This window comes from Achroia grisella, unplaced genomic scaffold (genome assembly GCF_030625045.1).
Source record: "Achroia grisella isolate CSIRO2021 unplaced genomic scaffold, CSIRO_AGI_Agris_v1 utg779, whole genome shotgun sequence".
Classification (NCBI taxonomy): domain Eukaryota; kingdom Metazoa; phylum Arthropoda; class Insecta; order Lepidoptera; family Pyralidae; genus Achroia; species Achroia grisella.
Window position 1 is genome coordinate 1,080,758 of NW_026713019.1, and position 13,324 is coordinate 1,094,081.

The 13,324-nt window shown below is 33.0% G+C and overlaps 2 protein-coding genes across 2 annotated transcripts; both read right to left on the reverse strand.

Annotated features, from left to right (window-relative positions):
- Positions 1–5,943: 5,943 nt before the first annotated feature.
- Positions 5,944–8,318, reverse strand: LOC131850788 (vegetative catalase-like). The gene is made up of 2 exons (XM_059201149.1): positions 8,195–8,318; positions 5,944–7,440 (listed from the first exon to the last, which is right to left on the reverse strand). The coding sequence occupies exons 1-2, from the start codon at positions 8,309–8,311 to the stop codon at positions 6,016–6,018; spliced, it is 1,542 nt and encodes a 513-aa protein (XP_059057132.1). The 5' UTR covers positions 8,312–8,318; the 3' UTR covers positions 5,944–6,015.
- A 3,311-nt stretch (positions 8,319–11,629) lies between these two features.
- LOC131850683 (ribonuclease P/MRP protein subunit POP5) lies at positions 11,630–13,000 on the reverse strand. The gene is made up of 2 exons (XM_059200993.1): positions 12,813–13,000; positions 11,630–12,195 (listed from the first exon to the last, which is right to left on the reverse strand). Exons 1-2 carry the CDS (start codon positions 12,830–12,832, stop codon positions 11,745–11,747), a joined length of 471 nt encoding a protein of 156 aa, XP_059056976.1. The 5' UTR covers positions 12,833–13,000; the 3' UTR covers positions 11,630–11,744.
- Between the last annotated feature and the right edge of the window lie 324 nt (positions 13,001–13,324).

The window sequence follows — 13,324 nt, forward strand, 5'->3', positions numbered from 1 at the left end:
AACCTGAATCTTACGCTCGGATGGAACGCGTAGATGTTGTTTCTTCCAAGAAATGTTGTTGATATGTATTGACAACATTTTTAATATTATATGTTGTTTTATTCTTCAAAAATATAATTAATATGTTCTTACGCTCTTGTCCAAGAGCATCGTCATCGATTGAGGCTATAAGATTATATTTATGTATTTATAAAATAAAATTTAAAAACGTTTTTCATTTAAACTTCATAAGGAGACAACTTTCCTCCATAATCAGTTGCGCGCGCGAATTACTTGAAATTTACAAATGACATATATATATATTTATGACATGGAATGAGCGTTAATAAGTCGAAAATTTTCAAAACTGGTGTAATTTTTTTTAAAAAACAAAAAAAAAACTTAATTAACACAATTATAAAGTAGACTATCAAAATATCTAATTTTTTTTATATTCATTTATTATAATAAGTGTGTATTCAACCGCATAAAGATAACCTTTTTTACAATTTTCAGATACAGCCTTTTTTCGCATTAAAAAGTAGCTCTATTTTTTCCTCGGCGTCTAGTTTGACTGAATATAGCTGAAATTTTATATTTATACTGTCCAAATATGTTCATTTAAAAATCAGTCTAAATATTTTTGGCGTGAAAAAAAAAGCGAGACAGACAGAAAAACAGACGTCACAGAGTTACTTTCGCATTTATAATATATAACTCATTAATTATTTAATCCGTATAATTGTTGTCCACTATCTGTGCTTTAAAACTTTTACATAATTAGTATTGATGGACTCACTTTTGCACCGTGTTTAAAAACATATTAGGGTTCGAGTATGATGAATGTGTTTAAACGTATCGGGAATAGTGTAGAGATCCAATTTCGCTTTGTTTGTTACTCAGTTTAAATTGATACATCACAGTGAACGCTTCTACTTCATACATTTATTTTCGATACAGTCATGAAACCGATTACAAAGAATATTGTAGAATATGTTAAAGAACTCTTTAACATACATAAGTAACTACTTAAAAATGTAAAATCGACAAGACATATCGCTCAAGAGTTAAATGTGAGTCAATCAACGATACAAAAATTCTCTAATTTTTGTATCGTTGATTTTACATTAATTGGTATAGAAAATTTACATTTGGCTCTCCAAATGTAAATTTTCTATACCAATTAATGTTGGTGTTCGTACTAAAAATTATCTGATAGACGTAAAAAAAGTTATTCACTATTTAAGATCTGGTGAGGCGGCTTCAGCTTCTGAGCTTACTATAAAATTGAAGAATCGTTAACGATAATAATGTTTTTATAGAAAAACTTTAAATCTATAGCACTGACAATATTATCTGATTACATTAATAATGAGTGCGTAGCGACTTCTATGTTGATTATCGCATGCCTCTTACTTGTTATACTGTAATTATTTATATAAAAAAAAAACATCTATTAAAAAGAGCAACACACAAGTTTCTTGCTCATTCTTCTTGTGATGAATCTGCATTCCGAATGAGTGGTAGAATCAAAATATGACTATTCAAAAGTGCTTGTAATGAGTTTATTTGAATAAAGATTATTTCTATTTCTATTTCTGAAGCGGCGGCGCTTTTAGGACAAGACACTGGCACGTCGGTGAGTAAGTGGACTGTTCGTCGAGCGCTACATAAAGCAAATATGCGAAGTGTCGAGAAGAAAAAATAAACCTCTTCTTACTAAAAAAATATTAAAGCTAGAGAAAATTTTGCGAAACAATATATTAACTGGACTGGGGTGAAGGTTATTTGGTCGAATGAGACGAAAATTAATAGATACAGCACAAACGGTAGGAAATGGAACTGGAAGAAAGAAGGTGAACCACTACAGGCCAAAAACTTTATACAAACGGTGAAACATGGTGGTGGCAATATTAAATTGTGGGGTTGTATGACAACTTATGGCGTCGGACCTATTTACAAATGGAATATGAATGCAAAAATGTACCACAATATTCTTAAGACACATCTGTTAGAAGCCATTGAAAATATGCCCTACCCACTAAGTGAAATAATATTCCAACATGATAATGACCCGAAACACACATCGAAAATATAAATAAACATCTCAGAGTCCTGATATTAATCCAATCGAAAATTTATGAGCATATTTGAAAAGCATGCTTTTAAATCAATATAAAGCACCACCATCGAACTTAAATATTTTATGGGAACGTGTACTAGAACAGTGGTACTGTGAAAGACTTGTGAAAAGTGTAGAAAACAGGTTGTATGCCGTTAAAAAAGCAAAAGGTCTTTGGACCAAATATTGAAATTCTGAATTCAATATTTTTGTTTCACTGGTGCAAAAGTGAACCAATTGTATTGCGATAATCATAAACCAAAAGTATCTTTAAGCTTATCAGACAATCATAATTAAAGTAATAAATAAATGTAGTTTTTAATACCGTAATTCGTTTATTATTTAACAATTAATCCTACATTTGACTACAACTGACTCAGTTTTGCACCTTACTGTAGGTGTATCTAGTTTTTATATATCTACTTATCTCCGAAATGGCTCCATCGTTAAAAAATAGTATCAATTACTTATTAACATTTTGCTATTATATTAACTGACACCTATATTGAATATAATATAATTTTGCCTGAAACAGTCAAATATTGTCCCATATTGTATTGACTCGAGCTTAGTTCCTGTAGTTCAATGAAGTTATATAAAATAAAAATGAAGTTCAAAATATTATTTGACTGATAAATTAGGTATTATATATTTATAAAATTTACCGGATGACACATTTTGAAGTCGAGAAGTTGGCGCCCTGCAGGTGGTAATGTGTTATTCACATAGTCACAGGCACGAACGGTTCCAATAAGCAACAAAAGTAGTAAGTTACAAACAGGCATTTTCTTGGGCACAATCTATACTTTGTTGCGAAATGGGATTTACCAGGGTTAAATAATATTTTAATGTACCTAGATTAATGCGAAATTAATTATTTAATACGTAAATTATTAGTTGAAAACAATCTGTTTCCGACACTGTTCTTGTTAGATCTATAACCTATGATTAACTAAAATGCATAGATTATAAGTGTTTGTATATATAAGTACCTATATATATTACCATATCAATTACAATGTTGTTGCACCACTTAAACATCTTAGGATAAACACGAAACTAGACTAGGCTAGACATTAAAATGACGGCATACCATGTTAGCCAAGTCTGCCTTCATTTCTTGACAACACTGGAATCAATATGATAGACAGCAATGTAGGTAATGATTGAGTAATCCAGAAATTATTAAGTAAGGCATACGTACGACGACGACGCTGATGGACTCTTGGAATAACTGTAAGTCAACTCCAACAAATAAATAATATCTATACCTAGAGACTAACAGTGACTATCTTAGTATTTACTAATAATACGTACCTGATAGACTGTACTGTGACTTCGAGGAGAATTACGTTTGTAAAAATGTACTTCTAAAATAGGGGATTTTATTTTACCGCTGAAATACTAAGTCATAATTTGTAAATCGCGGCAACTTTTAAGACTGAAACGAAATGTTACTGAAACTGTCACCCACACCATGCGCATGGTATAAAAAAAAGGTTTCTAGTTTTAAAGTTGACGATTCTTCCATACAACTTTGCATCTGTCAATCCCTTTTTTCGCATTAAAATGTAGCCTCCGTACTTTCCCAAGGTTTGAACTATCTGTATATAAAATTTCATTTAGATCAGTTCAGTAGTTTGGCGTGAAAACGCAACAGACAGACCGATAATCGTCTATTGGAATTTATAATTAATAAGGATTAATAAATAAAATAAAATATTTTTGTTCCACGCATTTATCCGTCCCAATTTTTACCCAAGTACCTAGACAAAAAATAGTTTTAAGGTTTTAATATCCACTAGGTGTAGGAACATTGGGCTACTATTATTGCCTAATATTCATTCTCGTGCCTCTTACAGAATGAGTATTTTGTTTTGGAATATGTTTAAATATATTTTGAGAAACACAAATAATTGGAGCGAATTGGCTACATTTAGGTAATATATATAACGTAATATTTACCTCTGATGACTAGTAAATTCACCATATATGTATCAGTATTTGAAAAATGTTAATCAGAATGTTCTGTATAAGTATAAGTATATATAAATAAGTACTGCATTACCTACCTAGTACTGTGTCATTACAGAGACCCATCGATATATTAACTACAACTGAATAATGATAAATGAATGATATAAGAGAAACAACTGCTCTGAATAATGATGGTGTTACTACGAATTAATATCATTTAGACTATACGCTGCACTTTGACGCAGAAAGAATACCGGAAAGAGCAGTACAGGGCCAAGGAACCGGTGCATTTGGCTATTTTGAGGTAACTCGCGATGTGCCCAAGTATACAAAAGCAGAAGTTCTTAATGATATTAGCAAAAGAACTCCTGTTGCTGTTCGATTTTCAGCGGCATTAGAGAGTAAATGTGGCAATGATGTAGTGAGAGGACTAAAAGGTTTCAGGTTGTTAAATTCTATACAAATAAGGAAACTTCGACTTGTCAGGGTCGAATATCCCTATATATACCCTCATATAATATATATGTTTATATGTACGCAGATTCTGTAATGTTCAGTTTATTTACACACTCATTTAAAAAGAACCCACGCAGTAATTTATTTCACCAAACGGCGCGGCGGTTGCGATTTTATTGTATTATGACCCACTGTATTGCATGTAGTATTTTGGACCTTTTCTGACTATGGTAGTCCAAATGGATACAGGAAAATGGATGGTTTCCCAATACACGCTTTTGAATTAAGTAAAGAACATGGAGACAGACAATATGCTATATTTAATTTTAGAACTGAACAAGATCTCGGAAGTTTAACAACAGCTCAAGTAGCAGCAATAACAGATCAAGATCTAGACTACTCTACAAGAGACATCCATACTCACAAAATTTCGCATTTATAATATTAATAAGATTATGTACGTATATGTGTTTATTATTATTATTATTATTTACCGGATGTCGCAGTTTGAAATCTAGAAGTTCGCTCCAACTTCTAGATTTCAAACTGCGACATCCGGTAATAACGTATTATTCACACTTTACCGCAAGCAATTCCAATAAACCATAGAAATAAAGTATAATACACGGTCATTTTGATTCGACAAATAATATTTTATAAGATTTTTTATAAAAATACATTTATGTAACGATAATTCCACCACACGCTCTGCGCCCTGTATTTCTACAGAAGGCAGATAATTTAGTAGTAGCTTATAGGTACACGCTAATGGTCTGGTTTGACATCAGTGACATTAAAAGACCTTGACGTAGGTAAGTTCATTCATACCGGGCCGGGGTGACGACCGCGGGGGCGGTCCCACCCCACCACACTAGGCCCGAAGAAGTCGCGCGCATGTCCCCGCGCGCCTTCCCCAGGGAAGACAGGGGAAGTGGTAGGTTCCAAAGGGAACCCGCAGAGATGGGGCCCGCTGTAGAGAGGCCACTGCCGTCGGAGTCGCGGTTGACTGTTATCGATCCCGCGACTCCGGCATATGGCGTTGGGTGAGGGACATCTTGGAGTTTTTAGTGAGTAGGAGTCTCACAGTACCCGCGGGCTTCCCCCGGGGCCGGCGGGTCTCCATGAGGGATTTTCTCCAAGTAAAAAAAAAAAAGGTAAGTTCATTCATAGATCCAATAGAATGTGGGCTATTGCTTTAATGCTCTCATGTTCAATGGTTCATGTTCATCAAGTTTATCATTTATATCATAATGAATGATGAAACCACCGTCCAGAGAAGGTAAATCATTTTATTAATATAAAAAACTTATAAAGGAAAAAGTCATAGGTTTTATTATTATTATTTATTTAATTTACGCCACTTAGTTTTTACGGGATTTTGTTAGGTATGTATTTCCCATTTTCGTTTTATATATTGGGACCTAAAATTCACTCAAGTAATTTAAGTACCTAATCATATACTGCATAAGTATGTATGTAAATTATAATTCAACTTTATTTTGACCAGTTGTGGTTTCAATTACGCGTTTTCCTAAATTAGTATCAACAAGCGCTAAAAGTCTATACACTCTTTCTTTTACTGGTGAAGTTACGGTTCTTAGTGACGTTGCAATATTTTCAATCAATCTTTGCCTTTGTGCGTCATCACTCAGTATATAATTATAGAAATGATTACAGTGCTCTAAATCTACGGCATTACTGTCCAAAATGACTATTCTATCTGTAGGGCGATTCTCGTCCACGATAGGTACTGGACCGTTAAAAGAATTCGTAAAGTAATTAGGCGCGTCTCCCATATTATCTCCTACAGGTGGAACAGCATCCCGGTTATATGTCATACCTTGTTTTGGTTTGTTTATTTCTATATTGTTATGATTTACTCCTAAGCGATAATTAATAGCGTCCCTATAAAAAAGCGTACGGCTTTTAAATATTGCATCTGCAGGTGCAGAAATTCCAGGAACTAAATTATCTGGTTTGAATGCACTAAGTTCCGATACTTTAAAGAAATTGTCAGCATTTCTATTAAGAACCAAGCGGCCGATCTGTACAGTCAAATAAGTTCCTTTCTTCCAAAGTCTCGTCACGTCAAATGGATTATAATCAATATTTCTTAGATCACTAATCGACATAATGTCCATCTCCAATTTCCATGATGGATAGTTTTTCTGTGCGATATTGTTATACAAATCTCTGTTGAAGTAATCACGATCTCTTCCTGCTATCATCATTGCTTCAGCTGATGTAAGATTTTCCAAACCTTGCTCTGTTCTCAAATTGAATTTCACAAAAAAACGATCTCCTTGTTCGTTATAAACTTCATAACAATGAATTGCAAAATTATCCATTGTCCGATATCCGTTTGGTATACCATAATCGGATAGGGAGTACAAAAAAGAGTGTAGGCCTGATGGTTTCATAGTAATGAAATCCCACTTCATAGTTTCATCTACTAAGTTAGTTTTTGGGTTTCTTCTGAATGCGTGAATAAATTCGCTGAACAAAATGGGATCTTTATATATGTAAACAGGACTAGATAGACACAAAAGATCTAGATTGCCTTCTTTAGTATAAAATTTGGCAGCAATTCCTTTTTGTTCCCTATTGAGATCACTTCCCGCTCTTTCTTCTTGTGTTGGCGAAAGTCTGGCAAACAATGGAGTTTTTTTTCCAATACCATTGAAAACATCAGCCTTTGTATAGCGGGATACATCGTGAGTTACTTGAAAATACCCGAAAGCTACAGCTCCTTTAGCATGGACAATACGTTCTGGTATTTTCTCTCTATTAAAATGCATCATAACATCCATTAAATACTTGTTGTTGATTAGATCTGAATTTATTGTTGTTAAGTCTCGAGCATCTACTGCTCTTCCAGCGCTTGTAGTTAATATTCCAATTGGTTTCTGAAATGTTTAACGGAATATTATTAATATACGTTTATTGCTGATGTACCTCATTATTAATATATATATTATCTATTAATATATATAATAATATGTATTTATCTGGTTGTTACCTATTCACTATACCGGTTTTCAAACGGCTGAAAATATCTTAGTGAAATTTATCATGAAAATAAATTAGTTAGATTGTATAACGAGAACTAAAATAGGCTTACCTTTTGTCTAAAAAATAAGCAGTCGAAATAGCATATAACGACTAGTTAAACAATAGTCGTACATATATGTTATTAAAAGATTATAGGTAGATTTAGGTAAGTACAAGATTGACAACATGACGATAATAAAAAGGTACGGGTTTTTAAATTAAATAATTATGATGCAAGACAGTGGTACGTAGAGACTACACGTTTACAACGAGTACAATGCATATTGCATTGTTTCCAAGTTTTGAATATACTTTGTTTTGGAACGGAACGAACAAACCGACTGACGGTCTACCTAATTGAAAGTAACAACCGTCCTCTAGACATGAACTGAACCACGGACAGAACTTCATGTGACATTAGACGCCTGTAATAGCCGTTATGCGTTGCCTTTCCTGGGGCTTAAAATGTCTTGCAATTTGCCCTTGCCCTGTAATTTTACTGTCATATTTCGTCCTTCAAAACGAGACATAGCTTCAGAGCAGTTTAGTGGCTGAAATATGTAAGACAAGGGTTCATAGATTTTTGTAGGAATGAGATCAAATATTTACCGGGTGGCATCGTTTAAAATCTAGCAGTTGTCTATTAGCTGGTTCTGTTGTAACGTTCTCATATTTATAATCACAAGCATATCCACGAGTTATTAAAATTAACAGTAAACACAACATGTCTCTACAATGTAAACGTTATCAACTATCGTTTAATATTCAAAACTTAACACTATGTTCGTTCGCCAACCTTTTTCAATTATTTACTACTTCCTGGATATACTACCACTCTGCCTATGAACAGTAATATTTATGGTAATAATTGTATACAGGTAACTGAGTCTGTCTGTATGTTGTCGCATATTATTGTAGATGCCTAAACTGTTGAATTTGTATGTCGTTTTAAAGGAATGTACTTAGATTGACAAATAAAATTAGAGTATATGTCATCAATGACGGCTACTGCGATTTCGTGATATCCGTAGTGCTGTTTAAGGAAACTGCAGGTTCCTGTCAAATGGGCCGTCATGTTGAAACCTGGCCTATTAACATGAACACCACATATGTGTCGTAAGTACGTTGCGGGGTGTGGTAACTGCATACACTTCTATTCTTAAACCACCAGGGCCCTTTGTTCCAATTTAAAAGTTTCAATAAATGCTAAGCGAATGAATACCGGCCAAGGGAATTTAATGTAAAGTAATATTGTTGGAAATTTAGAACACACGCGAACAAATTCACGCAAGCCAATCTGTATATCCATTACAAGACGTGTTACAGAATTTACACAATTCTTAGCCTAAGCGTATACTGAGACTCATATCAGACATGCCGTTAAATAACACACGCAAAAAGCAGACACATTATATCTATCATTTATCAACGATAGATTTTTGTGAACAGTCATAATAAAATTGTTTTCATCCTGATTTTAAATAGAAATAATAATTAATAGGAAATAGAAAGTGAATTAATCTTATATAAAATTGCTGCGTACTGGCCATATAGTTTTATACCTACTTCATATTTACATTGTATTTTCTATTACAAATTTTATTACAATTATTAGTATTATCTATTTGTTATCTGTTGTAGTAGTAAATCACGGGATCTTACCACGACAAATTTTTATGGAGTTCCCAATATTTCGGCAGTGTTTCAACCGCCATGATCACGAGTTAAGTCTAAATGAAATTTACAATGAACATAGGTATTGTCATTTTCAGGACGAAGTCACAAGTAGTAGCTAGTACTTGACAATTATTTTTTATAACAAAAGTCCATATCGTCAGTAGGATTCTGTAACTGACTCCAAAGTAACTAAATACTTGCAGCGATTGCTTTAATTAGGTTAGGTAATTTAATTCGATATAGCAAATACATAATATTACATAGTTGTACCACAAACCCATCGGAAGGAATTACCTATACTTTGTAACTACCAGTATCCGCCGCCTGTTACATAACAATTTTTACTCAGTATAGAATATGATAAGCGAGCGTATACAGTCCGTCAGTGCCGGATTTGTCTAGTAGCAAGAGTAGCAAATACTACGGGGGCCCGTTGTATTTGCGCACCTACTCCTCACAGAATATAATAATATAATAGGTAGGTACTGCATAAAATAATAACTAAATAATCGTGAAAAGGTAACAAACAGACACCATTTCGCATTTATAATATTAGTGTGGGTGTTATTATTATTGGATTTAATAATTTAACTTAAGTAGTAAAATTAAGAGGTATTCAGGAGTACTGAAAATTTGTTATCAATATTTATTTATTTCAGGCTACTAACATACATAAGTAATAATAATATGAATACTGAGTTTTACTTCTCACTTCGATTACCTACTAAATACGTAAAGGCAAAATATATTTATAGCGACTGCGCTTAAAATTGCTTTACGTAATGACTAAGCCAGGCATCTTGTTTGCTGATCATCTATCGTAAACGGGGATTCCCAAACCATAATTTGCATAAAACTCGAAAATATACTGATATATAATACGCACGTACGCAGGCAGTGATGCCAGATTGGTTTTCCCCTAAATTTGTGTATTCTTATTTTATTCTGATTGAATGAATTAGAGGGGACAAAAGTCGAGGATTTAGAGAGGTCTGAGGGATTAGAACTGGAAGTTTTAAGGGGTTTTTACATTTTTCATTACATATAAAAAACAAGAACATAACTTTAAAGCAGGGATGTTATGGATATGAAATTTTGGATACGGATAGGTTTCGGATACAGGAATGATTATTATACCGGATACGGATACGGATACGGATATGAAATTATTTCGGATTATCCGTTAGTTTCAGATAATTTCGGTTACGAATAATAATTCTTTAAGGAATTTCTATCGCGGGAAGGTATTGGATGCGAGCAGCGCAGGACCGATCGTCGTGGAGATCTTTGGGGGAGGCCTATGTCCAGCAGTGGACGTCTTTCGGGCTGCGATGATGATGATGATGATGATGAAGGAATTTCTAAAGTAAAATACAAATAGCTAATAAAATGGTTACATAACGTATCTCAATTAGGCTCCGACCCTATCCGATATTGTCCGAAACTTTTATTTCAGATTCGGTTACGGTTACGGATATTTTTTTATATCGGATATCCGATAGTCTCCGTTTTTTTTTTTTCATGGAAGAAAATGGAATGCTGCGCCCGCCTGCGCTAATGGTTTACCTTGGGGGCACCAGTGGAGGATCATAAGATGAACATGAGGTCAGGTCAGTTAGCCTATCGTGACAAGATAGTTTCGGTTATGGTTACGGATCTCCTTAACAACCCTTCTTTAAAGCAGGCTAAAAGGACGTATTGTGGATCAAGCGGTCTTAGAGAACGGGTCTGTTGACCGTTTCGTGAATCCAGTGAGGTTAAAATACTGACTAAAAAGAGATCATCAACATTGCTTTTTTCTTTTGGTGCACCCGTCTGTGCTAATGGTACACGCTGGCGACGCAGCAAACTATGACTATTTTTAGAAAGTACACATTAATGTCTTATTTAACATTTTACACTACTCAAACTTAATTTGACAGATCATAATAAGACATTTGTCAGAGTTTAAATAGTATGCCAATAAAATAATATTTTTTTCATACAACACCCATTGATGGCGATATACAAAAAGTTGTTATATTTGCTTGCTTGCTAGTTTGGTGAAACCAAAGAGTATTTTATTTTTGTGATTAAATTTTCTGGGGCTGGATTCAAAACAACCACTGAACCCTCATTTATATATACATATATATAAGGGTACAAAACAAACCCTTAGCACCTTGTGGATTTAACATAATATTTCTCAATTATAACATATCTAAGTCAATTGTTATTTAAAAAATATTTTTCATCTAATTATATTTGATTATTATTCTACTACTAAATATTCAAGGTTCTTAATATAATTTATTAAAAGAAAAAAAAATCCTTTATATAAAAATATGAATTTCAAATATATTTATTATATTTCAAATAAGTTCTACAGTTATTCAGGTATTTATTTAAAAGTTACAATTATTTTTTAATGCTTAACAGTGTACATTTAAATAAAATATAACTGTGTATCTGATTTTTCACAGCAGTCATAGTTTACAGATAATTAAACAATGTTCTCTAAATTTACTGATACATCAGTTTTTGTAAAGTCCATAACAGCAGCTTCCAATTTATGCCTTTCCTCATCTGTTTTCAGCTTTGACCATTCAGAATCTAAATATGCTCTTTGATGTTTTTGTATGAATTTGAAACTATGTTTTAATGTAGCACCCACATGCAAAGTTTTTAGTCTCATGTCTAATTTTCCAATTTTAGTTATAAATGGTAAGGTGGTTATAATATACTTATGGGGGCCATGTCTCACTCTTATTATTGCTATTCTCGTAACATCATTACAGTATTTAGTAAGGAAACCATTTCTCACAGCTGCAATACCAAAGTCACCATGGAGCTGTTGTAATTTACTCATTACACTTTCATGGAATATTCTTGACTTCAAATAGAGAGGCCTTGAGACAGGAACATCAGGGGCTTCTATTTCCACAGTAATATACCTACAAAATTATTCAATTGTTGTGTTATGAGTTTAATAATAAAAAGGAATAAAAATACAGTCTACCAGGAATGATCAATGTGAACAAGAATATTTTAAAATCCTTGTTATTTAATTGGACATAAATGTCCAATACACTATAGTGTATTTGAAATATGGTCAGTGGAGAAGATAGATAAAGGTAATTAATAGTAAAGTAAGTATTTATATCACTCAACTAAATGTAATACTATTACCTAACTGTGCTGTAAGTATAAAATTATATGTAAAACTATAGTATATTCCTTATACCAGGACTTCAGCTTGCTTGTCAGTAGTAGGCAAACATTTCATATTCACAAATATGTAAATATATGGGGCCATTCATTCCACTTCCAAGTATTAAGACATTCCTCTTGTAACCAGGGGTGCCAGGGAGTATAAATAATTTGATAGAGGTATGATTTCACACTCATACAAGTTTGTATGTGATTTAAAAATCCAGTATAGACATCCAAGTTTAGTCCATATGTTTTTTTACATATTCATGATATACCAAATATCGTTAAGGTTATAAGCAGGGTTGTTAGAGATGTAAAGAAAAAGCTATAAAACTATTTACATTATTAAACAGCATACCTGTTCTTGAACCGTACCATTGTGATGATACAATACTATCAAACTATGAAATAAGTGTTACTGCTTAGATTTTGAGAATTATTATTTGTTTATATTTACATAGATCTAAGCGAATTGGAGGTTAATGGAGAATTTATGCATGAATTTGTATATCTATATTGTTTCTGCTGTTTGCTTACTAATGCTTAAGAAAAAATGATTAAATGACTTAGTTGAGTATTTGAGAAACAGAATTTGAAAAAAACATTCGATATCAACATATAAAAGGGCAAACAAAACCCATGTTACTGTCAGTATCAAATGTCATATCATGACATCACATATCATCTACACAGAGTACCAACTATTAAATCAATAAAAAAGCATAAAAGCTTGCTTTTAACAATAACCTAAACAGTTCACGGATTCTTTTAATAAAGCACAGAGCGTTTGAAAACACAGTATGCCCGATAACATCATTCATTTCCGGTAAAACGATTATATATTGTACACATGTAGGTTATATAATATAA